This window comes from Micropterus dolomieu, linkage group LG18 (assembly GCF_021292245.1).
Source record: "Micropterus dolomieu isolate WLL.071019.BEF.003 ecotype Adirondacks linkage group LG18, ASM2129224v1, whole genome shotgun sequence".
Classification (NCBI taxonomy): domain Eukaryota; kingdom Metazoa; phylum Chordata; class Actinopteri; order Centrarchiformes; family Centrarchidae; genus Micropterus; species Micropterus dolomieu.
This window is the reverse complement of record NC_060167.1, coordinates 30,290,419-30,314,677: the sequence shown is the minus strand read 5'-3', so window position 1 is coordinate 30,314,677 and position 24,259 is coordinate 30,290,419. Positions and strand designations below refer to the sequence as shown.

The 24,259-nt window shown below is 40.4% G+C and overlaps 4 protein-coding genes across 9 annotated transcripts in view; 3 read left to right on the top strand and 1 right to left on the bottom strand.

Moving 5' to 3' along the window:
* gnl3l (guanine nucleotide binding protein-like 3 (nucleolar)-like) overlaps window positions 1–6,237 on the top strand; it is a 7,640-nt gene extending 1,403 nt beyond the window's left edge. Inside the window, exons 3-15 of the mRNA XM_046075370.1 lie at window positions 1,100–1,210; window positions 1,311–1,427; window positions 1,519–1,602; window positions 2,030–2,165; window positions 3,586–3,689; window positions 3,820–3,964; window positions 4,049–4,136; window positions 4,217–4,394; window positions 4,479–4,621; window positions 4,712–4,848; window positions 5,125–5,291; window positions 5,392–5,566; window positions 6,137–6,237. Coding sequence (XP_045931326.1) covers window positions 1,100–1,210; window positions 1,311–1,427; window positions 1,519–1,602; window positions 2,030–2,165; window positions 3,586–3,689; window positions 3,820–3,964; window positions 4,049–4,136; window positions 4,217–4,394; window positions 4,479–4,621; window positions 4,712–4,848; window positions 5,125–5,291; window positions 5,392–5,566; window positions 6,137–6,204 — 1,653 coding nt within the window. The 3' untranslated portion in view covers window positions 6,205–6,237. The remainder of the gene's footprint in view (window positions 1–1,099; window positions 1,211–1,310; window positions 1,428–1,518; window positions 1,603–2,029; window positions 2,166–3,585; window positions 3,690–3,819; window positions 3,965–4,048; window positions 4,137–4,216; window positions 4,395–4,478; window positions 4,622–4,711; window positions 4,849–5,124; window positions 5,292–5,391; window positions 5,567–6,136) is intronic.
* The window catches only part of LOC123986935 (ras-related protein rab7), a 93,306-nt gene that overhangs the window by 8,474 nt on the left and 60,573 nt on the right, over window positions 1–24,259 (bottom strand). The gene's annotated exons all lie outside the window — the stretch shown is intronic.
* On the top strand, window positions 6,576–14,870 carry tfe3b (transcription factor binding to IGHM enhancer 3b). Of its 3 annotated transcripts, none has more exons than XM_046075375.1 (9): window positions 6,576–6,761; window positions 9,087–9,315; window positions 9,424–9,648; window positions 10,129–10,224; window positions 10,997–11,108; window positions 11,219–11,269; window positions 11,436–11,511; window positions 11,711–11,858; window positions 12,664–14,870. In XM_046075375.1, the coding sequence occupies exons 2-9, from the start codon at window positions 9,124–9,126 to the stop codon at window positions 13,126–13,128; spliced, it is 1,365 nt and encodes a 454-aa protein (XP_045931331.1). In that variant the 5' UTR covers window positions 6,576–6,761; window positions 9,087–9,123; the 3' UTR covers window positions 13,129–14,870. The 3 variants fall into 3 exon arrangements, with proteins under 3 accessions (XP_045931331.1, XP_045931328.1, XP_045931330.1); XM_046075372.1 differs by having other exon boundaries at window positions 6,579–6,761; window positions 11,213–11,269; XM_046075374.1 differs by lacking the exon at window positions 6,576–6,761 and adding an exon at window positions 7,350–7,544 and having other exon boundaries at window positions 11,213–11,269.
* On the top strand, window positions 17,287–23,890 carry cxxc1b (CXXC finger protein 1b). Of its 4 annotated transcripts, none has more exons than XM_046075367.1 (14): window positions 17,287–17,454; window positions 18,423–18,538; window positions 18,644–18,744; window positions 18,861–18,994; window positions 19,131–19,286; window positions 19,671–19,814; window positions 19,944–20,051; window positions 20,191–20,369; window positions 22,168–22,375; window positions 22,495–22,605; window positions 22,704–22,753; window positions 22,833–22,929; window positions 23,065–23,217; window positions 23,488–23,890. In XM_046075367.1, the coding sequence occupies exons 1-14, from the start codon at window positions 17,452–17,454 to the stop codon at window positions 23,632–23,634; spliced, it is 1,707 nt and encodes a 568-aa protein (XP_045931323.1). In that variant the 5' UTR covers window positions 17,287–17,451; the 3' UTR covers window positions 23,635–23,890. The 4 variants fall into 4 exon arrangements, with proteins under 4 accessions (XP_045931323.1, XP_045931322.1, XP_045931321.1 ...); XM_046075366.1 differs by lacking the exon at window positions 17,287–17,454 and adding an exon at window positions 17,839–18,195 and having other exon boundaries at window positions 19,137–19,286; XM_046075365.1 differs by lacking the exon at window positions 17,287–17,454 and adding an exon at window positions 17,841–18,195.

Genomic DNA, 24,259 nt, shown 5'->3' with positions numbered 1-24,259 from the left:
TAGCCCCCCCCCCCCCCCCCCCAAAAAAAAATATCACAAATCATGCTTTTAGGGGAGCTGATGTCTTATTAAGAGGAGCTGCCCCTGGCTCCCCCGTAGTTTGCACCCTGAGCGTAGTAGTGAAAAAACAGAGCAAGAGAGGTCACGTATGGGACACCTCAATTAGGCCTTATATAAGGGACATCCTGGCTAATACGGAACTGTTGGCAACCCTACAGACAAGCCTCGTGGCTGTCAGGACCATGTATCTGTGATTTAAACAATAATAGATCACTGATGCAATACAATCTCTCTTTACTGTAGGACAGCCATTTTTTTGCCAGTGCCAGACCTGTCTGCTTTTTGCTGTGGGTGAAAATTAAAGAAGCTGTCTAAGGCCTCTGCTTTTGGCCATGTGAAAACAAATCCACATTTGAAGGGGCACTGACTTCTTGGCCCGGTCTGTCTCAGTCAGCAGGCTGATCCTCAGCCTGGATGAGTAATTAGGATTAGGATGTAATATGTTAGTATTCCAGTGAAACTATCATTTTAGTAGTTTTTGTTTCATAAACCCAGAAAACAGATCTGGCTTGTGGGGAGTCTCTAAGCCAATCAAACAAAAAAACAGGTTTGCTCCCTGTTTCATCTGTTTCATTACGTTCTGAGGTGGAGTATGTGGTGGAGGCTGTGTTCGAAACAGGCTAAAATGCTGTCTCAGAAGAAGTCAAACAGGACAGCGAGACATCAATTGCTGACAAACAAGCCGAAAATGTTTTTAGTAGTTTTCTTGTTAGGTGTAAATTTATCTTTCAGTTGCTTCAGTGTCACTGTGTGTGCCTTGTTAAACAAGGCACACAATTGTACAACTGTACAATTAAGATCAGATAATGTCAAATATATACTGAGTATATGGAAACAATATCACATGCTAAAGCACACACACTTAGCAGAGAAGGTCCGGTACAGATCTGTTGCACTACAGAATTGGTGATTAGAATTTGTATTGTTTAATCAGTTAAATGTGTAAGTTTTCTTTTTTAATTTCACGAATGTGGTGATACATTGAGTGTTTTAAAACATTTTTTTTTACAATATGTTTGGCGTGTTTTCTTGTCTGTAGACTGCAGATGGAGGAAAGGGTGGTGCTTCAGGGCGGACAAAGAATTCACAGCAATCATCCGGGCAGCATGTTAAAGACCACAGAAACCCAGAAGAAATCAGGAAAAAGAGGGTGAACATTTGAAAGTCTTCCCCACACTCATATTTAAGGCTACAGTGCTGATATTTTGTTTGAGGTCAAACAGTCTCTCAAAACATATCTTTCATTTTAGCTTCAGGAACTCCAGGAAAAGCAGAAAACCTCTAGAGAACGAGAGCTGATGAAGAGGAGGAATTTGAAAAGCTTTCAGGATGACATCCTGCAGCGACAGAGAGAGTTTGAGCAGAGGGTAAATGTCAGCCTATTTTGTGGCAGTTAATATCACTGCATAGTATTAAAGTTGCTTTTGTAGTGATGTCTGTTTCCTTCTCTGTTTACAGGAGACAGAGATGCTGAGTTTGGAGAAGCATGTTAATTTTGAAAATGAGAATTCAAGAAAGGCATATTACAGAGAATTTAAAAAGGTATATACCTGCTACATACATGCCACAGACTGGCCCATATCTGATGATTACAATTTTAGAGGCCTATACATAGATGTGTCACTCTGCAATTTTAGAACCCATTTAAAAGCATTCAAAACACATGAATGTTGGAGAATAGTTATTTAATGACGCCGCTACCACAAATAAGGTAATTGCCTTTTAGTAAATGCATTTACTCTCACATGATGGATTAAATATGTCCAGTATAGTCTTCAGTAAAAACATGGTACAATCTACTTTCTATATCTTGCCTTCACCTATATTAGAAACATAATAGAACAGGGTACATTCATGTGTTTCTCCTATACTGTATGATTGGGCTTTTATTTCAAAAAGACCTTAGTTTCCTGTTAACATTGTAACATGAACACTGTGTTTTAAAAACATGTTTTTTTTTTAAAAAAAGGTAGTGGAGGCCTCAGATGTGATTTTGGAGGTTTTGGATGCACGTGACCCTCTTGGCTGCAGATGTCCCCAGGTGGAGCAGGCTGTCATTCAAAGTGGAACAAACAAGAAAATAGTTTTAGTGCTGAATAAAATTGGTAAGTTGGATAAATACAACTTTAAAAAGTACAGTACTGAGCAAAATGTTTTAGGCAGGTGTGGAAAAATGCTTTCAAAAATATGTTGACATGTCCAAAGTGAATGAACAGAAGAAAAATGTAAACCAAATCAACTTTTGTTTTTACCGCTCTTTGCCATCAGTTATTCTAGGATCTGTGGAGGCCATACCATAACCCCCAGGACTCTCTCGCTCATTGTCATGCCACAGAATACATTTAGGCCCAAGCAGATACCTCCCTGATGCTATTGCATGGTGAATACATGGCACTAAACTTGCAAAGAACCACCACCATTTTTAACTGTTGCCTGCAGTTATTCATTCTTGTACTGTTCTCCAGCTCTTCAATGAACAAACTGCATGCTACAGCCAAATATAAAAGTGTTTCACTCATCAGCCCAGAGCACCTGCTGCCAGTTTTCTGCACCCCAGTTCCTGTGTTTCTATGCATAGTTGAGTCACTTGGCTTTTTTTCCAAGTCGGACAGTGTTTCCCATTAAACGAGACCATGGCGGCCGGCCACAGTCTAATTTGTTCCGCCATAGTTTCAAAATGAACAGAATTATTATTATTATTATTTTTATTTTTATTTATTTATTTATTTTTTTACACATTTCCTAATAACATTACAGACCTAACATTGTTTTGTTGGTGCTTCTGTAAGCTCGCATGCTCACACACTTTGGCACCCGACTCGACAGTCTCTTAAAATCCTGTGGGAAACACTGTCGGAGGTATGGCTGTTAACCCCAAGTCTTCCATGAAGGTGACTTCTGAGCAGACTTCTCCGGACTGTAGATAGGTGTACCTTTTGGGTTCACTGCTGGACATCTTCCGATTGCAAAGAGAAGTAAGCGTGATGTGTCCTCCTTCAAAAGAGCATTTACAGCACATCTGGATTGTGTCTTGTTTTTGCTGTGCTCAGTCAGGTATATGACTTTTGACAGTAAACTGTCCTCAGCAGCCTCACCTTGTTAGCCGAGTTTGACCCAGTTGTATTCCTCCTACACAGCTGTTTCAGTTAATGAGTGTGATTCAACCTATAGGTTATACAAATCATACCAAACAAGTGATCAAGAGCACCTGTTTGGTATAATTGTTTAATCGTACACCTGACGATATGCCTACAAAATCCCTGACATTGTGCTAGTGTACCTAGGAGAACTGATGCTGTTTTGAAGGCAACTAAAAGTGATTTCATTTAGATTTACTCAGTTTACATTTTGTTAATTTATAAATAAAATCTATTAACATGTTTGTTTTTGCACTCTTACTTTACAGCATTTTTTTCCACATCTGCCTTAAACCTTTCCACAGTACTGTGTATCTTTTGGGAACTGTCGTTCGTTATAGAAAGTAGGCACAACCATATTCAATAATATCAATTACTGTGATTACAGATTTGGTGTCAAAGGAAATTGTGGAAAAGTGGATTAAATATCTTCGTAATGAGTTCCCTACTGTGGCTTTCAAAGCATCTACTCAGCAACAGACTAAGAACTTGGTATGAAGTAAAATCTTTATATTATGATCATCTAAAATGCTAATTGAGATTCAAATAATTAAAGCTATAGAATAACATCATTTCACATAAACACTAAACAGTTTTCTCCTCTGTCTCATGCCGTGGACAGAAACGCAGTAATGTACCAGTGACGCAAGCCACCACAGAGCTTCTTAGCAGTAGTGCTTGTGTCGGTGCAGATTGTTTGATGAAGTTACTCGGCAACTACTGCCGCAACCTAGACATAAAGACGGCCATCACTGTAGGTGTTGTAGGTAAGCAAACATCACATCAGTAATGGTTCTCTCTATGTATAATGCACAGTTGTCCAAAGTTTAATCATGTTGTCACTCCTGTAGGTTTTCCTAACGTGGGAAAGAGTAGTTTGATCAACAGTTTGAAACGGGCACGAGCGTGTAGTGTTGGAGCCACTCCTGGTGTCACCAAGTAAGTATAGAGGAAGTTGCTGATCCTGTGAAATCCTGCTTGTTTTTATTAGTCTTGCTGATGGTGTTGATGAATTTCAGGTGCCTTCAAGAGGTTCATTTGGATAAACACATTAAGCTACTAGATTGCCCCGGCATTGTCATGGCAACCTCAACGACTGATGCAGCAATGATACTTCGTAACTGTGTGAAAATCGAACAGCTTGTGGATCCCTTTCCACCTGTTGAAGCCATCCTTCGACGCTGCAACAAGGTGCAGGTATGTCATGTCATTCTTACAATCTTTTTGCATGTTGCTTGATTGTGTTACGCTGCCATTCCAGTAATTTTGCTGGATGTGCAGATCATGGAGCACTACGGAGTTCAAGACTTTCACACAGCTCTGGAGTTCTTGGCATTGCTTGCTCGACGTCAAGGCAAACTAAGAAAAGGAGGACTGCCTGACACTGACAAAGCTGCTAAGAGTGTGTTAATGGACTGGACAGGGTGGGTAAAAATGACGATTTTGGAAGTTTTACAAATGACAATCAGCCAGTGTTTTTAACAATGTTAATTTCTGCATGTTATGTTATTTAGGGGAAGGATCAGCTACTTCACGCACCCTCCAGAGACCCACACTCTTCCCACGCACGTCAGCGCTGAGATTGTTACGGAGATGGGTAAAGCTTTTGACTGGGATGAGCTGGAAAAAGGAAATCAGGAGGTTCTTGCAGGTAAAATAAAGGGTCATTCCACCCAAATCACAAAAAAAAATGTTTTTTTCTCTGTTATCTGAAGTTGTATCTTGAAACAGTGTCCTAGTTATTCAGGATAATCCACAGACCTAGGATAGTTAAATGTTGTTGAAGTCCATTCAGTAGACACTTTTTTGGTGGGGATACGAAGGCTGGGGCTCCTAAGATTTCCTTGTTTGTTTTTTTTTTTTTTAGATTATACTCAAAGAAACAGTCATTGCTCAAGAGTTAGATTTTCTGTTTGCTGTGTTTCAGGGTCATCTTGTCCCGATATCCAAATGGGATTCTGCATGGAAACCACTGGAATGACACAAGGTGGCCAGGGTGAACCAACTTCTGTCCTGGAAATGGCGGGGGGGTCTTTGGAAGAGCCAGAATTTAAAGATGAAACTGAATCTATGGAGGATGACCAGGACCCAGAGGTGTGAAACAGTGCAATCCTTACAACTAAGTGTTTACTGAATGACAGTAAGTTACTTTATATCTGTAAAATGTGGTTCTTAAATTAACTTTGTGTCCTAGTTTGGACCGATGACAGTGGAGATAAAATCTCAGAAGTCAAAGACAGACTCCCCTGCAAATGATGCTGCATCCAGGGCTCCAGGTTTAAAGGATATCTTTAACATAGATCCTCTACAGCAGGGCCAGGCACTCCTGGCTGCCAGGAAGAACAGGAAAAAGCAACAGAAAAGAGCTGGTTTGTATAAATATCGGTCTCAGTCAAATATTGTTATTATCATTTTATCTGAGTTGTGTTCATGCTATGATTTCATAAGAATGTATTTTTTCCTAATCTAGGGAAAAGTAAAATAACATTAACGTCATGTTAGTTTTGTCAAACAGGCCTCATTTTACTCAGTTTTGATTGAAGCAAAAGTTAAAAAAGAAAGTGTTCAAGATAGGCTTCATCAGTTCATAGTGGGGATATTATACGCCAGTGTTAAAGTGGCTAAGTGGGCCTGATATGTGGCCTTATGCAACAGAAACGTCCATTCCGCGTAAAAGGTTCTATTCTTACATAATGTTTATTTTGTATACCATATGCAGCTGATGGTTAAAACATGTGCATCAGTAATATAATGTTATCACACAGGGAGGCTTCTTTTGGGAGTAATGTTTCCACCTGACAGATTATTTACACTTGTTAAAGCACTTTGTAACTTGTTTTTGAAAAGTGCTCTACAAATAAGGATTATTATTATTATTATATTTAATCATGCAAAAGAATTGAAACATGTCTTTTTTCTTTTTTTTTTCCCAAATGCAGACAAAATTGCCACCAAACTCTCAGACACCTTGACATCTGCCATGGACTTCTCATTTTCAGATATTTGAGTAAATGCATTGAAATAAAATATTTTAAGAATAGAGGACGTGCTTTGTCTTTATTAGATGTTGCTACAGTATTCTGATCCAAATGCAAAACTTAAGCTTCTTATGACCCTTGTAAAAATGATTCAGTCTTTTATGGTGTATTTTTTTTTCATAAGGTAGAGTATATTCCTGCCCAGCCACTGGTGTTTACAACCATTGGACAAGTTTTGCTTTCAATACAAATTGTTTTGTATAGTTTGCACCGCAGTGCCCTTTACACTTATGTAGGAGCTATGTGTAAATTGCACTTTAACTAGTGAGCAAATAAGGACTTAATGTCAGGTTAAACTGCAACACGAAGGCCGAATCGAAAGTTCAGGAAGCTCCTAGCTGTCAACAAGTTCCGGGTAACCTGCGTCTGATGACCTCAGCCCGTCGGCCCAACGTAAACAACGCTGTTTAGGACCGTGGCTAGCCACTGTTGAGGAACTTGTATTCACCGACTCTAAAATGGCCAAGAAAACGGAGGACTTCGGGCGTTAATGGCTGTGATTACGTTAAACAAATCTACTGCCAAAGTACGGTTTTATCTTAACTTATTTTAGAGTAATCAAGCTAGGTAGCATTAGCTTTGTGGGCAAGTAACGGATGTTAGCTAGCTAGCTAAACTGCAACTTCCTATTTTTACTTCGCGGTGCCTGTGTGTTATGGTACTGCTGAAACACCAATGTTTTCAACAGAAATAGCTAACGTTAACCTCTTTCCAGCTGGCGGATGACAGGTCTCTGAAAAGCCAATGTCACGCGTCTACTGTGTACACGATAGCTTTGTTTGTGGATCCACACCACAGCGCGGTAATGTGGGCCCTCAGCAGCACCGAGCTGTCAAGTGAACTCACGTTGCAAGATTAGCGTTGTCCAAAAATAGAGATTACGATAAGAGCTAAAAGTAAGGTAACCAGTCGATGCTATCTAAATGGCTCAGAAATTAACATAACATGAAGTAACGTTAAGTCACCCTTTTTTGTACACTGTTGGTGTGGCTGTCACAAGAAACAACGACCGCTGTCAACTTATTTCCCCACCTCTCACCCAGAGGATGAAGCAGTACTGCCCGCCACCTGTGCCCCCTGTAGACATGTACTCAACATGGAACCACGTGTTTTGCTAACGCGAAGTCACTGTGTGCAAAGTCAGAAATCTGAGTGTACTCGGACACTTTAAGAAATGCACGATTGTGTAAGAAGTAGGTTTCTCGTAGCCTGGTTAAAGGTAGTGTCCTAAGTCTACACTGCTGAGGATGTAGAAGACGGTTCAAGGTATTGAAGATCGATGCGGACTTAAGGTTGAGCTGGCTTTTATGTAAGTCACGGAAGAGGTCTTGATAATACCACACCATATGTCAGAGGAAGGCTTTGGAACAGAAAGAGGCAAAACTGCATTAGATAATGGAAAAAGTAATTGATTTTTATTGACCATAACAAATGACAGAAACCGGATTAGAGCTCAAAAGTATTACTCTTATTGGGAACCAGCTGTTTGAGTCTTAGTAACATTTAAAAATAAAAAAGATATAATAATGATAATGGCAATAGTAATCAGACTAAATATAATTAACAGTGTTGGTCGAGCAGGAACATGGGGTCAGTAGGTGGTTTGCAAACATAAATCCAAACCCCACAGCTTTGGAAGCGGAAAGCAATAAGAGGAGAGGGACGAGACCGAACAAAAGTACAGGAGAGGGAAGAAGTAGAGCTAGTAAAATGCATTAATGGGATAAGAATGCATACATATGGAAAGGAGGGGAGAGGAGCTCGGTGCATCATGGGAAGTCCCACGGCAGTCTAGGCCTATAGCAGCATAACTAAGGGATGGTTCAAGTCTCACCTGAGCCAGCCCTAACTATAAGCTTTATCAAAGAGGAAAGTCTTAAGCCTACTCTTAAATGTGGAGATGGTGTCTGCCTCCTGAACCTAAACTGGGACCTGATTCCACAGGAGAGGAGCTTGATAGCTAAAAGCTCTGGCTCTCATTCATTTGGACAAGTTGATCTCTCTTTCGGGTTTGTGTCAGTACACATGCCGCAGTATTCAGGATTAACTGGAGAGTCTTAAGGGCCTTATTCAGACTAGTTTTTCTGCATCATTTTGAGAGCGGATGTGCCTGATTTTTGCAATGTCACGTAGGTGAAAAAGGCACTCCTTGAGCAAGATTCCTTAATTGCAGGCAGCACATTGCCTGTTACATCATTTGGGCTGCCTTGTTGAGCGCTGAGAACATTATATTTCACAATATTTAAGCTCTATTTAATTTTCCAAATGCAACAGAATTAGTCCACCATATTGTTCGGTTTGTAATGCTTACCTAACTGAAAGCCTCGTACGAAACGGTTTATACGAATACGTGTATTGTTACACTACTATCTGATTGATCTGACATAGTGACACTTTTGTTTAAAGGAGAAGGCAGCATTCAGGACGGCCGGATGAGCTATCTCTTCCACATTGTCGGTGATAACACACAAACGGAGACGTGTCGCCCACAGTCTTGAGCAGTTTGATAGCCAGGTTTCTAGGGGATCAGTAGAGCAGGTGGTGCGGAAAACCATTTTAAAATGCAGGATGTTGAGCCGTTGATCTTGGTCACACTGTCAGAAGTCTCAAATTCAGAATACCTTCCAGGCAAAATAATTGAGCTTACAAAGAATGTTCCCATAGCTCCTCAGTTTATGCAGAAAACAATTAAATATAGTAAATGTAAGCCTGAAAGAACTTTGTGGCTTGCTGTATATTTATCACTCACCTAATATGGCAACTGTAAATTCTTACACTGCACCACGTTATCTTTCTTCGTCCATTCAGGTGTTGGTATCTAATGGTCCCCTGTTCTGTGTTTGTTTTCCAGCTCCATCCCTAGATCTGGATCTCTCTCTCAGCCAGCCATGTCGTCACGTGTGTTGCTGCGGCAGCAGCTGATGCGAGAACAAGCCCAGGAGCAGGAGAGACGTGAGGCCCAGCAGCAGGCCTCTGCCTCTCAGCTCCGGACCTCTGACCCCACTCCAGCCATCTCTGTCACTTTGCCCCCAAATGCAGCCCGTCCCCCTCCAGCACAGGTGCCGGTGGAGGTGCTGAAAGTAAGAGTGTCCTGTTTGTATAATCTTATTTCTGTTCTTCAGTTCTTTTATTTAGTGAAGTCTGATTATGTCAGAATGTTAGCAATTAACAACCCTTTAAATGACCAGGTACAGACCCACTTGGAGAACCCCACCAAGTACCACATCCAGCAGGCACAGAGGCAACAGGTGAAGCAGTACCTCTCCACCACTCTGGGCAACATGGCTGTTACTCAGACCCTGGGTGCGTCCCCTGTGCAGCAGTCCAGTTCTGCCCCAGAAGTTGCTGCTACTGCCAGCAGTGCCCCTAACAGTCCTATGGCTCTGCTTAACATCGGATCCAACAAGGAGGAAGTATGGGAAATTCCTACTTTCCTGCCAGTGGTTTAAGTCCTTGTGTGTGGGTTTGGTTTGCTGGCACAGCACATTACACAATCCAGTCAGTAGATGCCTTCCTGCAAAGTTACATCGCATTTTTGGAGAAGTTAAATGTCTAACCTTCTGCTCACTCCGAGCTTAATTACTTTTTGTTTACTCTGCAATGATGTGCCCGAAGGTCCCACTGTGATGATGCATGCCTTTTGTCATCGTACCCTTGTCGGCCTGTTGTCACAATAAGATGTGAAATACTGCACTTCCAGTTTAACCAAGCCAGCACACTCTGTTTAAAATCAGGCCTCTTTAAAACTGTAACATAGGTTAAAATGTTTAGTGTTGGCATTCAGCCTTCACAGAGTTTTAAATTACAAAGCACACTATACAAATACATACATGATTACTTTCACACTTTATCCCTGAGTGCTTTACTGACTTTCTCTCATCTGCTTCATCTAGATTGACGACGTTATCGATGACATCATTAGTCTTGAATCCAGTTTTAATGACGACATCATTACGTTGATTGACTCAGGTCTTCAGTTGCCTAGCACGGTATGAACATTGTATTTATTTAACCGTGAATACTTCCTTTTAAAAGTTTCCTCTAAAGTTCACAGGTTCTTCTCTAAATGTACAGTCACATAGTAGATTTAAGGCAGGTCTAACCCAATGACTTTTATACTCTTTTCTGAGAATATCTTTTATGTGTGGAATTCTGAAGTCGTAGGAGTAAATATACACTTTTGGCACTGAGTTACCATTCGTCACAAAAGTGCTGCCTGGGCGGGGCAAAGCTATTAGAGGATACAAGACCAGGAGAAGAGAGACAAAGTGCATTAAAACGTGCATAGCAGCTGGCAGGTTAACAAGTAATTTGTCTGATAGAAAGAGCTTTCCCAAGTTTGGTGGAAAAACAAAAAAATGAGGATTATGGTGATGCTGTTGGAGGAAAAGAAAAAGAAGCACAGTGAGGTAAATGCTTTGTGTGATTTTTGACGTAGCACCAGGTGTTGTTATTCAGCTTTTAATGTGCAAGAATTTCATATAAATGGTTGGATTTTGTGCTTTAGCTGTAAATTTAATCTGTTGTTGTTATTGTACTGCTAAGTTGTAGTTTGAAATATATAATTGTGATAACTGCACTGTGCAACATGTAGCAGCATTTATGTGATGCCACAGAAATCAGCTTTGATTCGATATTGAGCATGAGGAACCAGTCGCTCTTAACTTACAAGTAGGAATGGGGAAGGCCTCCTTTTTTACATATTTGCTTCTCGGTTTGTGGCAATCTGAGCATTTATGACAACATGTTCTATTCCCCTAGCTCCCAGGAAATCTGTTGGATGTATACCATAGCCCTGGAATGGCAGCGCCTACTCTCACTGTCAGCAACTCCTGCCCTGCTGATCTTCCAAAAATTAAAAGGGAAATTACTGGTAGAGTAACTTACTTTGATAAACAAGCATCTTGACTTTTGGAGAACTTTTAATTATTTTGATAATGTTTCATTGTATGAAACACTGATGAATTTGTCTTTCAGATACAGATGCCAAAGCACTAATGAAAGAAAGGCAGAAGAAAGACAACCATAACCTCAGTAAGTCGAGATTTATTTCAACCATTTTGTGCTCATGCACCTTGAATTGCATTGAATTCAAAATCCCAACATCTTAACTGCAAGCTTTTGCTCTTCTACCTTTTGTTTCATCTCATGTCCATGCATATAAAATAATCTCTTCCTGGTCGTTCTTGCTTCTCTACAGTTGAGAGGAGGCGGAGATTCAACATCAATGACCGTATAAAGGAGCTGGGTACTCTGATACCCAAGTCAAGTGACCCGTAAGTTGTGTCGGGTTTTTCAGGAACCTCATTTTTGTTTGCACAATCACTAAATAAACACAAAGTTGTATTTGTACAGTAGAACTTAGTCGTTGCAACTGTTGTGTAGTAGAAAATGTAACCTTGTTTTTTCTGTTGTTGTGTTTCCTTCTCTCACTGCCTCTACTATATATATTTACTGATATCACAATGATGACAGTGAGATGCGTTGGAATAAAGGCACCATTCTGAAAGCTTCTGTAGACTACATCCGGAAATTACAGAAGGAGCAGCACAGAGCCAAGGATGTCGAGATACGTCAGAAAAAGCTGGAGCAAGCAAACCACAGCCTAATGTTACGCATCCAGGTCAGTATTTGTTGGTCAGCTGTGTTATCTAATGCTTAAAATACAACAGCTATGTATTGTTCGACTTGTTGTGGTAGTTAAGTTTGGCTACATACCATAAATGCACATCATGGACTGCTGACGGTGGGTCCCCAAATTGCTTGTTCCTCATGCCCGACCAGCAAACGCAAGTATGCACATGCACTCCACGGGCAAAGGTGATACACAGTTCTGCAGAGATAAGCAGATGTGTGGGAATCTGTTTTGTGTTGTAAAAACCTGTTTAACTAAGATATTGCAGCTAAAGTTAGCATGCAGTAAGCCTGCCTCCATGCACACGTTGCATGTTTTGATCCTTAAATATCTATAAGTTACTTAAATTTACCTCACAATCTGCCATGTCTTATTGAATGAAAGAGGTTGTCATGCAGTCATGTACATTTGGTCACAGTTATGCACCATAAAATAGCGATGTACCAGTAAAGTAGAAAGAAGAAAAAGAAGAAGATCTCTAACCTATGAAAACAGTTTGTTCATTCTTTCAAATGTAGAAAAAAAAGAAATAAACAAAACCACATTTGTTTATAAGAATGTCCATTAGGTGAGATTTGAGTTAGTAACAGGGTTTTGTGGCTGACAATCAGCCACAAAGAAGGAGATATTTCAGTACAAGAAATGTGCATTCAGGTGACAAAGCTAAGATTGACTATGTTAAAGCAATGTTTATTGTAGGGAAACTTCTTTTCACATGCAAAGTGCCTAAACAGCTCCTGAGTGTTCCAGGACATGGCGTCTGTATGTATAAATGTGCTGCTGTTCTTTGCAGGAGCTGGAAATGCAGGCACGGCTCCACGGCCTCCCCGCATCCACCAGCATTTCATCTGGTCTGATCTCAGATCCCTCCCTGCTCCAGCAGCAGCCTGTCCCACAGAGCGGCCAGGCTCTGCCTCCCTGTGCAGGAGGAGCCTCCTCCCAGAATCTGCTCAGTCTGAGCGCGGTAGCCATTGGACAGCCTCTGCCTGCCTCCTTCCTGTCCCCGCCTTCCTCGGACTCTCCCGCGGGAGTCACCATCAGCAGCCCCCTGGACCTGGGCAGCCTGAGCTTTGCCGAGCTAGACGACACCTCCGCATCAGCACTCTACCCTGACGTGGGCTTAGGAGACATTCTCATGGACGACGGGTGCACCCTGTCTCCAGAGAGGGTGGCTGAGCCGCTGTTTTCTCCTTTGTCACCAGGTGCCTCTAAAACCAGCAGTCGCAGGAGCAGCTTTGATATGGACGAGGACTTGTGATGAGCTCTGTGTGGCGGTCAGAGACTGTCTGCAGGGACAAGAATGTCAGGAAGTGCAGTCTATCCTTTAATGAGTCTATTGATAGGACTGTACAACGTAGAAAAGCAAAAATAGCTAACATGAAGATCAAAACTAACATAAATCAGGAGAAAGTAAGTTCTTGAATTTGTTTGCCATAAAGACCTAATTATTGTTTCCTGTTTGGAGCTGGAGTCAGAAGATTATGCCTGGGTTTATAAATGCAATCTTATTAAATGGAATATGGTATAATAGAGGCATGGACTTAGCATTAAGAAATAATACATTCTTACATAGTTTTTAAGGTTTAAGAGGGATATACAGTTTGTCTGAATTTATCATGTGCCCGTTTATAGGGAAGAAAGCTGTGAGGTTTATTTTTCACAACATTGGCATAACAAACTGATCAAGAGATGCCAACAGCCAGTATATTTAGTTTTTTGTGTGTTTTCTCAACTGACTGGAATCAGGGTTCATTAATAGCAGCCGCATGCTCCTCCGTGTTGGGTTTTGTTTCACCAGCAGCTACAGAAGGGATCTATGTAAAGTGAATTGGCACATTGTGAAATATTTACTGCATATTGTATATAAGAATATTTTATTTTGAGCAATTTTATTGCACCTTATTTTTGGCAGTCTATGCATTTTCTGAGAGCTTTTGTCTGTTTTTATTACTACTACACACAGTGGACAGCTAATGCCCAGGTTGCATGTATTTGTAATAAAATTTAAGCAGTGGAAAATCACTTGCTGCTGCAGCTAGTTAGCCAAAGCAGGACTTCTTCCAGAGTAGCTACAAAGTACAAATCAGTGTTGTATTTTTTAATATATTCACTCAGTCAATGGAAACGTGAGACAGAATAAGAAATGCAGAACAATTTTATCCTTTTTACAACAGTAACCGTTCATTACATATTGTTTTTTTTTTTATACCTGAATGATAGTTTGATAAGTAGTCTCTCTTGACTATAATCTTTGTTGTGAGTGATTGTTTGTCTCCATTAACCTCGGTGGTCACTGAGTGATTTTACCAGTTAGCATGTTCTACCAAGATTATGGCTTTTGTTTATTTTTTTTTGACGATCAAAAGCGATATATCTAATAATGTGTTATTGCTCATTATAGTATGAATTCTGGGGGCTCTGGCCTTCTTTTAAACCAACCACTAGCCTCACCTCTGTAATAATAAGGTATAACTGTTTGTTGTGTGAAACCTGCAATGCAATTATTATTCTAGAAGACAGCCACAAGCTTAAGAAAGGCGTTTCATTTGTCAAATGCCTAACACGATATTATGTACAGTTAATGAAAAAAGTACTTGCATAAGTGTAGTTTGGTTTTTTTTTTAACACTGACGCACTGTATTTGTTTTCCTCACAACCTCCATGTTATTGATATACTTAACTATTCTTTGAGCTGTTGTAACAGAAAAACAGAATTAGTTAAAGCAGCCAAAAATGTCTGTACTTTTTGGTGGTTACAGTGATTTTATGGTGTCCTCTCCTGTTCAAACTTTGTTTTTCAGCTCTGCTCCACAGCTCCGTGCTTCTTAGTCCCATAAGTACCCACGGTCAGCTTTCTCTGCTCATACACAAAATTAGCCATGTCTTACCCTGACTTATATTTGAGTGCTAACATTGACTGTTAACCATAAACTGGTAGCATTAGTGTCTTGTCCCTGCAAGTTGGCTTGGAAGATTTTAACAAATAAATGATTTCCATTGGTTCACGTCTGGGTGTGGTTATTTGCTGGCAGCAAGCGTTAGTGGTAAAGCATTTGAGAGATTTCCATAGCGAGGTCCAGACACTCTGTAGCCTGAAGGCAGATGTCGCAGACGGGACAGTCGCACAGGAAGCAGCGAACACCCAGACACCCGCAGAGGTCACAGTGGTGGGTGACGTCCAGGAGAGGCTGCAGGGTGGCGGGCTCGCAGCCGCACAGGGAGGAGCACAGCGACCAAACGCACTCATTACACCCTCTCACCGTGGCCAAGAAGCAGTCCAGTGGATGGCAGAAGAGGCAGGCCAAAAGGATTGCAGCACAAAGGTCTCAGGGAAGGAAAGGAAGTGAGCAAGAAAAGAGGGAAGCTTCAATTCAAGGAAAACGCTTTGAAGAAAGAGGAGATCAAGAAGGAATACACCATCGGTTTGTGTTCTTACCGTCACCATCCGGCTCAGTGTGGGCCGTAGAGGTTTTGAGGCTTTCTTGGTTTTTGATCGATGTGAAGGACTGACTCAGTTCATAGACTGTGCATGCCTCCATGGTGGGTGGCTGCACGGCACATAGAGGCTGTGGCTGGTCTTTGTCCACAGAGCATGGGTTACAGATGGATACTGCTCTGGTCACTCCACCTTCTGGGTTATTATGCAAGTTGGTTTCAATAGAGGCTTCTGCACCAGATGTAAAAAAAAAAAAATAGTAAACAGCGAATCTTCACAAAAACTGCCTTCAATGGAACTAGACATTAATATAGAATTCATAGGTTAAGGTACCTGTTGTTTTATTTGGGAAGACATTCACAGAGATGTCAGCTGAAGATAATTCAGGCTCCTCTGTGGAGAGCTGCTCTGAAAAACTAGTGACTTCAGTCAAAGATCCTGTAAGACAGGAGGAGAGGAAAGTCCAGCTTTTCTGAACAACCGCAGTTCATTATCTACAATAACCCTCTGCACACATACCTGTTTGACCTGTGATGGAGCTGTCAGGTAAAATAGCCAACTTTGAAGCAGTGGCTAGTGAGTCATTGGACTTTGCTTTGTCGTCATTTCCATCCATCTTTTCATTCATATCTGTAGAATTCAGTTTGGCATCCATATACTTAAATATATGATCTACTTCAGTCTTTTAGCTATAAGGGAGGACAAGAGAAACTAAAATTGTGAACCTGGACCTGTTCACCTGAGAGAAAAATTCTAAAATTTAATTTCCCTGAGCATAATATAAATTCAGAATAAGATCACTTGTAATGCTTTCATTTTTACATCTTTTCTCTTCCTAAACTGAAATTGTTTACTTATGTCGAATTAAACCTCATCTGTCTCTGTACGTACCACAGATCCAGAGTCACATCTGTAGCTGAGGTTTCGTAGCTGTTAGTGATGAGTGGACATCTTGGAAATAGCAGAGAAGTTAATCTATTATTAATCACCTCTTTGGAAACATTTATAATGGAGATGAAAGGCGGCACATGGATATCCTGACAGCTATATGAGAATGTAGGATCTTTATTTTACTTTTCATTAATAATTCATATTTTGAAGTAATACTTACCTTATGTGATTTTTTCGTATGTGCAGAAAAAACAGGAAAACACATATAGTTCAGTTTTCTGAAGTATTTCAGACACATTTTTAACTATTTGTTGAACAAATAACTGTTATGTATACCGTAATTGGTTGAGGATAGGCCTATACAAGGGATGTAAAATACGGTATAATGCAGCATTGTGTCAAATTGTATGAGTCAAATCAAATTGATTTACATTCAATACATTTAATTTCAGTTCGTCTTATGAATGGGATCAATAGCCACAGCCATTGAATCCTGAACACATTTTACGTGATCCATTACCGCAATGTACAGGAGTCCACAAAGCCAACTGTCCTTATTTCTCTCTGTACAATGTAAGAAACATATTGTATGTACTTACTTTTCGTGACGCGATGCAGCATGCAGACTTAATCACAGATGCATCCTTCAATGACTTGTCAGCTTTCAGCAGTAGAGGTGTAACTGCATCTCTCTCTCTCTCTCTCTCTCTCTCTCTCTCTCTCTCTCTCTCTCTCTCTCTCTCTCCCCCCCTGTCTCAGTCTCTGTCTCAGTGTGTTTCTGTGAGTGTGTACCATGGTGTGTACAGGCAGGAACAAGAACAAGAATGGTTGTATAAATATTGCTTATTTTGACAGGCGTTCTACATCTAGTAGGCAATAGTATCTAATATAAGCGAGTATTTGCATGTTTAAAAGTAAAGCTATATTATAATATATATTATATTCTACATATTGCTCTACAGGGGATAATATGACATGAGTCCTCTAAATGATTTGTCGGTGTATTTTCTGATTTTAAGAAACGCAATTTCTAAGAAATACAACAGGTGGCAATAGTGCAGCATTGGATGTTAACGTGCCACCAGAGAACAAGACTTTTTTACGGATAGTACCGAGTTTAGCCGATTGTGAGCGATGTTACGTCCGTGTAAACCGTAACATAGCGTTAGCTGTCGAGCTAACAAGCTCAGTGTTTCGCGGTGTATCTTTTAGCTATATTTGCAGAACAACCGAAGACTGTACAGATCTGACATAATGGTATGTATATCTTGTATATCTTTGGAATTGATTTGGCGAAGTTAGCCTTAATTTGGCCGACTAATAGGTTACACGGCCACAGGAGCATGTTGTGATCCAACTTAAGTTATATCGTTTAAATCCGGTTTAAATATAAGTCATGTTAGTGCAGAATAGTATAACGTTAAACGTAACGTTATATTTGTTTTGATAACATTGTGTTGTGTGGTACAGCAAAGTAAGCTAGCTGGAAAACGTTAACTGTAAGCTAAATGTTAGTTTAGCTCATGCTAACTAACTGCTATGCGAGCTAACTTAACGTTAGACACATAAGTGAACTTTCTGCATGTTTGTGTTCAAACAAAGCAGCTGTTAACATTACTGGGAGTTTGCATTTTACTGTGGCTGCTGGTTAGCTGGCCACCTTGTTATATTTTGAACATTAGCTGCATTTCAAAACGTCAACTTATCTTTCATCACAAGCTAATGATGATATAGCTAGCGAACATTAAATAACAGGGACCGTAACTGCATCATGGGAAATCGTGGTTTAAATGAACGACGTTAGCTAAAATCTAACTTCTGCTTTAATCTTAGTTTCTAATGTTGCCCACGTATTGGTCCTTATACTGTTAAAAATGTAGGAGTGGAATTGGTTGTGAAAGCAAAGAATGGTCGGTTTTTATGTAGTGTATTGGGGACAGTGTACTGAGTAAACACAGCTGAACTCGTATGTTGGGGGAATTACATGCAGTGATCAAGGTAGGAACAATTCCCAGATACTGGGCAGCAGACTTACAGCAGAGATACTCTGCAAACTAAAATGCCTAGTGGCTAGCTTCCAAGCAAAGCAGGTACTTCAGAAACACACATGAAGCCTGCAGCTCTCCTTGAAAATAATGTCCTGCAGTGCAGCTGAGCATTTATCATAAGTAACGTTATATTTCCATCAGCCGTAATGTGGTTTGTGATTGTATTGTACTTTTCAGGACAGCGAAATGTCTGACATAGACCCTATACCTGGGCCTGAGACCAGCAGTATGGAGGGGGAGAACGCACCACTGTACTGTATCTGCCGGAAACCAGACATCAACTGCTTCATGATGTAATTTCTCAACACCAATGCTGTTTGTTTTAATTACTCCATTACTTGATATGGATGCAACAATGCTCAAACATTAATTCCTTAATTTGCTTCTCCCGCTGACAGTGGCTGCGATAACTGTAATGAGTGGTTCCATGGCCACTGCATTAACATCACCGAGAAGAAGGCGAAGGCAATCCGAGAATGGTACTGCATGAGATGCAGAGGTGATGAGAAAAATCTTCTTTTAGCAGAGCATTTAAGAGTGCCATTGAATATTTAAATATAACACAAATCAGCGAAAAAAAACAAGACATTGTTGTGTTATTCTCCCTGTCACCAGATAAAAACCCTACACTGGAAATAAAGTATAGATCAAAGAAAAGCCGCGAGAAGGAAGCGGAGGCTGACAGAGAAACACAGTACAGCACCCCAAGTACTCCAGACTATAAGAGTGAAAGGCGGCGTGGATCTAAAGTAAGTTAGGCTTCTGACCTAAATACTTAGGTTTGACTGCAATATCTGAAGTATTAGGTGAATATGTAGCGTGCAAAACAATGCACATTTCTTCGGCTGCAAAGGCTCTCATTGTCCATTGTCTGATTTTCCTGAGGTAAAGCGGTCCGTCCGAATGTGTGGGGAATGTGAGCCCTGCAGAAGGACTGAGGACTGTGCTCAGTGTGACTTCTGCAAGGACATGAAGAAGTTTGGAGGTCCCAACAAAATCAGACAGAAGTGCAGGTTTAGGCAATGCGAGGTTCGAGCCAGGGTAAGTCGCTTTATTGTTGTTTTTGTTTTCAAAAAGATTATACCACTGAAGTGTAGAAGAATATCTAACATTTCTGCCCTGGTCATTTTGTATATTTTACATTTTCACCTTTGTTTGACTGATTGTATATTTAAAGATCTTGAAAGTTGTACCTTTTTAACTTGTTAATTCATTTAAACTTCTTTTACTGAAATGTTTCTCTGTAATAATAAAAATTCATATAGTATCTTGGTACCAGTTCAAAAACACAAAGTCGTTTTTAATGTGACACTTAAAGATCCATCTTTTTGTGATGTTGAAGCGACTAGCACTCCCTGATGGCTGATGTATTTGTGCAGTCCCTTGTGGTTACTCTGGAAATGTTCCGCTTGTTGTTTTGTACAGAAAATGCTCCGCGTGAAGGATGAGGAAATGTCTTTGCAAGAAAGGAGGGACAACTACCACAGACGGAGACGGTACTCCGACGACTACGACAGTGAGGCGGATCTCTACCAGCAATACAAGGCAGCGGGACTTGACAGCAACATGGTAGCGGAACATTTGACATCATAATGTCGCAAAAAACCCCCAATAATTTTAGATGCACTCAATCTGCAGCTAAAACATCTGATCAGAAACCGTATGTTGAGCCATTTGTTTTGCTCTCCTCTCACCCAGGTGTGGGCTAGTGACGACGACGATGAGCCACCTTTTAGTCCTGTCATGCGTAAGAAAGCTGTGAAGGTGAAGCACGTCAAGAGACGAGAAAAGAAGTTTGACAAGAAAGTAAGACTTGTTTCCTCATAGAAATTATTATTTATTTATTTATTTATTTATTGAGGCTGCCAGGTGTCAACATGGTAAATGGTAGTAACACTCACATGGTAACATCCTGTCTATTACCCCGTCTTTTTAAACCATACAGAAGGAGTCACGACGGCACAAACAGAAGCAGAAGCACAAAGACAGAACTAGATACAGTGAGAAGGGCGACCTCCGGGATAACGGAGGGCAGCGTCAGTGTCTGGGGCCAAGCTGTGTGGAGGCAGCTAGATCCAACTCCAAGTACTGCTCTGAGGACTGTGGCATGAAGTTAGCTGCCAAGTAAGATCTCTTCCTTTCACCATTCATGCATTGGTGTACTTCTATTAGCGTAGTTTCTGTATTCCAGACGCCTGATTAGAACAAACAAAACCAACATCTCAAGTGAATTTAAATAGCGTAGATGTTTTCATTTATTTGCTCGTTTTAGTTTTTTCTTGACAGACCTCTGTTCAATAGAGAGCCTAAGTCCCTCCCCTTCCGGTGGACCACCATAGGACCTTACTTCAGAAAAAATATGTACGGTAGTCAGTGGCAAGAGACGACAAATTCTTTGATCCTGTTTGAATTGTGCTCTGAATTACACACATGATAATGGTCAGTTTAAAATATACATTTCAAGGTAAAGAAAGCCGCAGTTTGATGTACAACTGTCGAAGTAAAAGACTGTGAAAATACATAATTACAAAATTACAAAGTTGTGAATGTGACATCTTAACTTTTTCTCTCAATGACTGAAGCTAACGTCAAAGAACTGACATAAGATGATGTGATACAATTAAGGCTGGGCAATAAAACAATAATAATGGCAATATCATTTTCTTCAATAACAAATGTTCAATATATCACCACAAATGAATTAGCACTTAAGTTTTCTATTAAGATATTTATTTTGTTGAGGAAAAGGGGCTGAAAAAAGATTTATATCGTATTTTTTGAAAAAAGATTTTTATCATAATGGTTTTGAATGTTCTACCTCAGACTTGTGAAGTGACCCACAGTTTGGCATCAAGTGTTTTTCACATTCTGACCATAAAGAAAAGTTTAACCACACAGTTAATCATCTGGTTTCTTTAATTTTCACTCAGGAGCAAAAATCAGCCTTTAAACTTCAAATTAATAATGATTTGACATTTATCGTGATAATCATCGATGTCGAATGGTATGACTTTTTTTTTTTTTTTTTTATCGTGAAAACATTTTTGGCCAAATCACCCAGCCCTAGATACAGTGCCCGAGAGTCGTTGGATTAAACACATCTGGTGAGAGAGATTTCTGCGTGGAACATAGCTAAGTTATCTAGCTAGCAGCAACCAAGCAATGAACGTTAGCTAGCATTACCACATTAACATGTTGGTAATGTATATTCGAGTGACGCAGCCGCTGTCAGCTCCTGTATTGTGTGATCCCCCGTCACCGATCAGTCACGTTGTGTGAACGTCACAACGACATCAAGACTCCCGTCACAAGACGGCAAGTCGGCCGACGCTGAAAGTCGTGTAGTCTGCGCGAGCCTTAACTTTACTGATTTACGACCAACTGCAACTTTCTTGATGGACAAAAGTATCTTTTAAAATTGACAGACATCATATATGTAATTCAGGACACAGTTCAAACAGGATAAAAAAATAAGTGTCTCGCCATTGACTACCGTACATATATTTTTCCGAAATAAGGTCCCATAGTAAAGGTCAAGGTCAAAAACTGCTTTCTTATGGCTGTTTGTATTCAAATGATAGTGCTATTGCTCCACCTAGTGGTAAAATAATTACATGCTGGTTAAAATGGTGCAGTTTTTTGATTTCTTATATATTGTGTGATTTATTAGTATGCTGTATGCTTCTGTTAGGAACTTATGGACATGAACTTATTTTTAAGCTCACAATTTGAAAAGAATAACTATCACTATTTATTTATTCTACTTCTGCCTTTGTCTATCTCCTTGTTGAAGTGTTTTATGGATAGTTTCTCTGAGGCTTTTCCTCTCAGCTTTCTAAATCAGGATCAAAGGGAAATCCTGAGCATGTTGTTCTTTTTTTAGCCTTTAAATGCATTAATCTGCGTGAATTTTCATCCACAGCCGGATCTATGAGATCCTCCCTCAGCGCATACAGCAGTGGCAGCAGAGTCCATGCATCGCTGAGGAGCACGGTAAGAAGCAGCTGGAGCGCATCCGTCGGGAACAGCAGAACGCCCGGCTCCGCCTTACAGAGATGGAGCGACGCTTCCACGAACTGGAAGGCATCATCGCCAAGGCCAAGCAGCAGGCGGTTCAGCAGGACGAGGAGGTGAGCTGGCAGAAGTCTGCGCGCTTGTTTATTCAGTTGCGCAGCTTGTTCTGTTGTAACTGTCATTTCGCAATAGATCCCTGTGTGTCAGGGTGAACTTTTGCTCTGGTCGTTTGCAGGTGAATGAAGGTGAAAGCGAGGACACAGACCTGCAGATTTTCTGTGTGTCTTGTAGTCATCCCATCAATCCAAAAGTGGCACTGAGACATATGGAGAGATGTTACGCAAAGGTAATTATTTTTCTTGTTTCTGCTTCTAATCACCAGATATAAGCATGAACAGAACCTTATGTCTGCAACATTTCTTTCTCCACTGATTATCTTGACAGTATGAGAGTCAGACCTCCTTTGGTTCTATGTACCCTACAAGAATAGAAGGGTAAGAAAAGCAAACACTCAATGTGTGCAACTATTTCCCCTAGTTCAGTTGCTTCAACAACAATGTTTTTGTCCCACAGAGCAACCAGACTCTTCTGCGATGTGTACAATCCCCAAAGCAAAACATATTGTAAGAGGCTTCAGGTTTTGTGTCCAGAACATTCCAGAGATCCTAAGGTCAGTGGAAGCCCCTCAGCCACTTATAAAACTCATGTTTCATAAAAAAACTACCTACTCACTATATAAAACTTGAACTATTCATCAAGTAGCGTTTGTGTGGCGATTATTTGTTTTCTTTTGTTCGGTGACTAGGTCCCAGTGGATGAGGTGTGTGGGTGTCCTCTGGTGAAGAATGTGTTTGAGCTGACGGGAGATTACTGCAGGGTCTCTAAAAGGAAATGCAACAAACATTACAACTGGGAAAAGCTCAGGAGAGCAGAGGTGGACTTGGAGCGAGTGAGGGTGGTAAGTCAAACTTTGAGACTGTAGTTTGTTTTTAGTGACCGAACTTGTGACATTTCCTGGACCTTCTGCGGAATTACAACTTGGAACGTCAAAAGTCTCACATTTGGTGAAATTTGCATCTGTCCGATCAGATTAGGAAGAGTCTCTGTTGATATCTCCTATCTGAAATTACATATATTCAAAGGAAATGCATCGTAGTCCTCAACCCACGAGTGAGTGATTTTAAAGATTAAATCTATTCTTCTAACGGGTTTATTTTTTCACCCACAGTGGTACAAGTTGGACGAGCTCTTTGAACAGGAGCGTAACGTCAGGACTGCTATGACCAACAGAGCTGGCCTTCTCGCTCTGATGTTGCACCAAACCATTCAGCACGACCCGCTGACAACCGATCTGCGGTGCAACAAGGATAGGTAGTCGACCTAGTCTGCATCAGTCTGTCGAACACTGTACATAACGTGAGATTTGAGTGTTGAAGATTTAAACTTGTAGAACAATAACATCCATGTGGATGATTTTATAACTAGATTTTTTTTTTTGTATCTTTGTATGATACTAAACTATAAAAAAAGGTAAATGGATCCATATTTTTCCTGACTGTGGTAGATGAACTACTGCTGATTGAAAACTGCTGTTTTTGGTATGATGGCTGTAAATAAACACCTCAAACATGCTCCAGGCGATGTATGTATGTGTGTGTGTGTAAAGTATACTATATATAGTATGTTGTTCTATGTTACTTTCATTTACCCTTTACACAAAGGTCAGTTTGTCTTTTTTTTTTTTTTTACTTTCTCCAACAGATAATAAAACTATTAATGTAAGCCAACTTATATTTAAGTGTGAGTTAATTGTTTTTCATTTGAACAAGCACGCTTTCCTTCAAGTGCGCCTCCTAAATGTATGTTTCACTGACCAAAACCTGTGCTTTAGAGACATACAATATTGTTTGAATAAAGAGCCAAACTATGATTTTACATAAAACATTGTTAATTTTAATTGCATATAATGGTTTCTAATCCATGCGCTGCCAAGACAACCC

Excerpts from the sequence above, each read along its gene's own strand:
- tfe3b (XM_046075372.1), top strand. The coding sequence starts at position 9,124 with ATGTCGTCACGTGTGTTGCTGCGGCAGCAGCTGATGCGAGAACAAGCC. Across the intron at positions 11,270-11,435 it reads GAAAGACAACCATAACCTCA|TTGAGAGGAGGCGGAGATTC; the intron begins GTAAGTCGAGAT and ends GCTTCTCTACAG. Across the intron at positions 11,859-12,663 it reads GCCTAATGTTACGCATCCAG|GAGCTGGAAATGCAGGCACG; the intron begins GTCAGTATTTGT and ends TGTTCTTTGCAG.
- cxxc1b (XM_046075365.1), top strand. The coding sequence starts at position 18,166 with ATGTTGGGGGAATTACATGCAGTGATCAAG. Across the intron at positions 18,995-19,130 it reads AAAGGCGGCGTGGATCTAAA|GTAAAGCGGTCCGTCCGAAT; the intron begins GTAAGTTAGGCT and ends GATTTTCCTGAG. Across the intron at positions 22,754-22,832 it reads TACCCTACAAGAATAGAAGG|AGCAACCAGACTCTTCTGCG; the intron begins GTAAGAAAAGCA and ends TTTGTCCCACAG.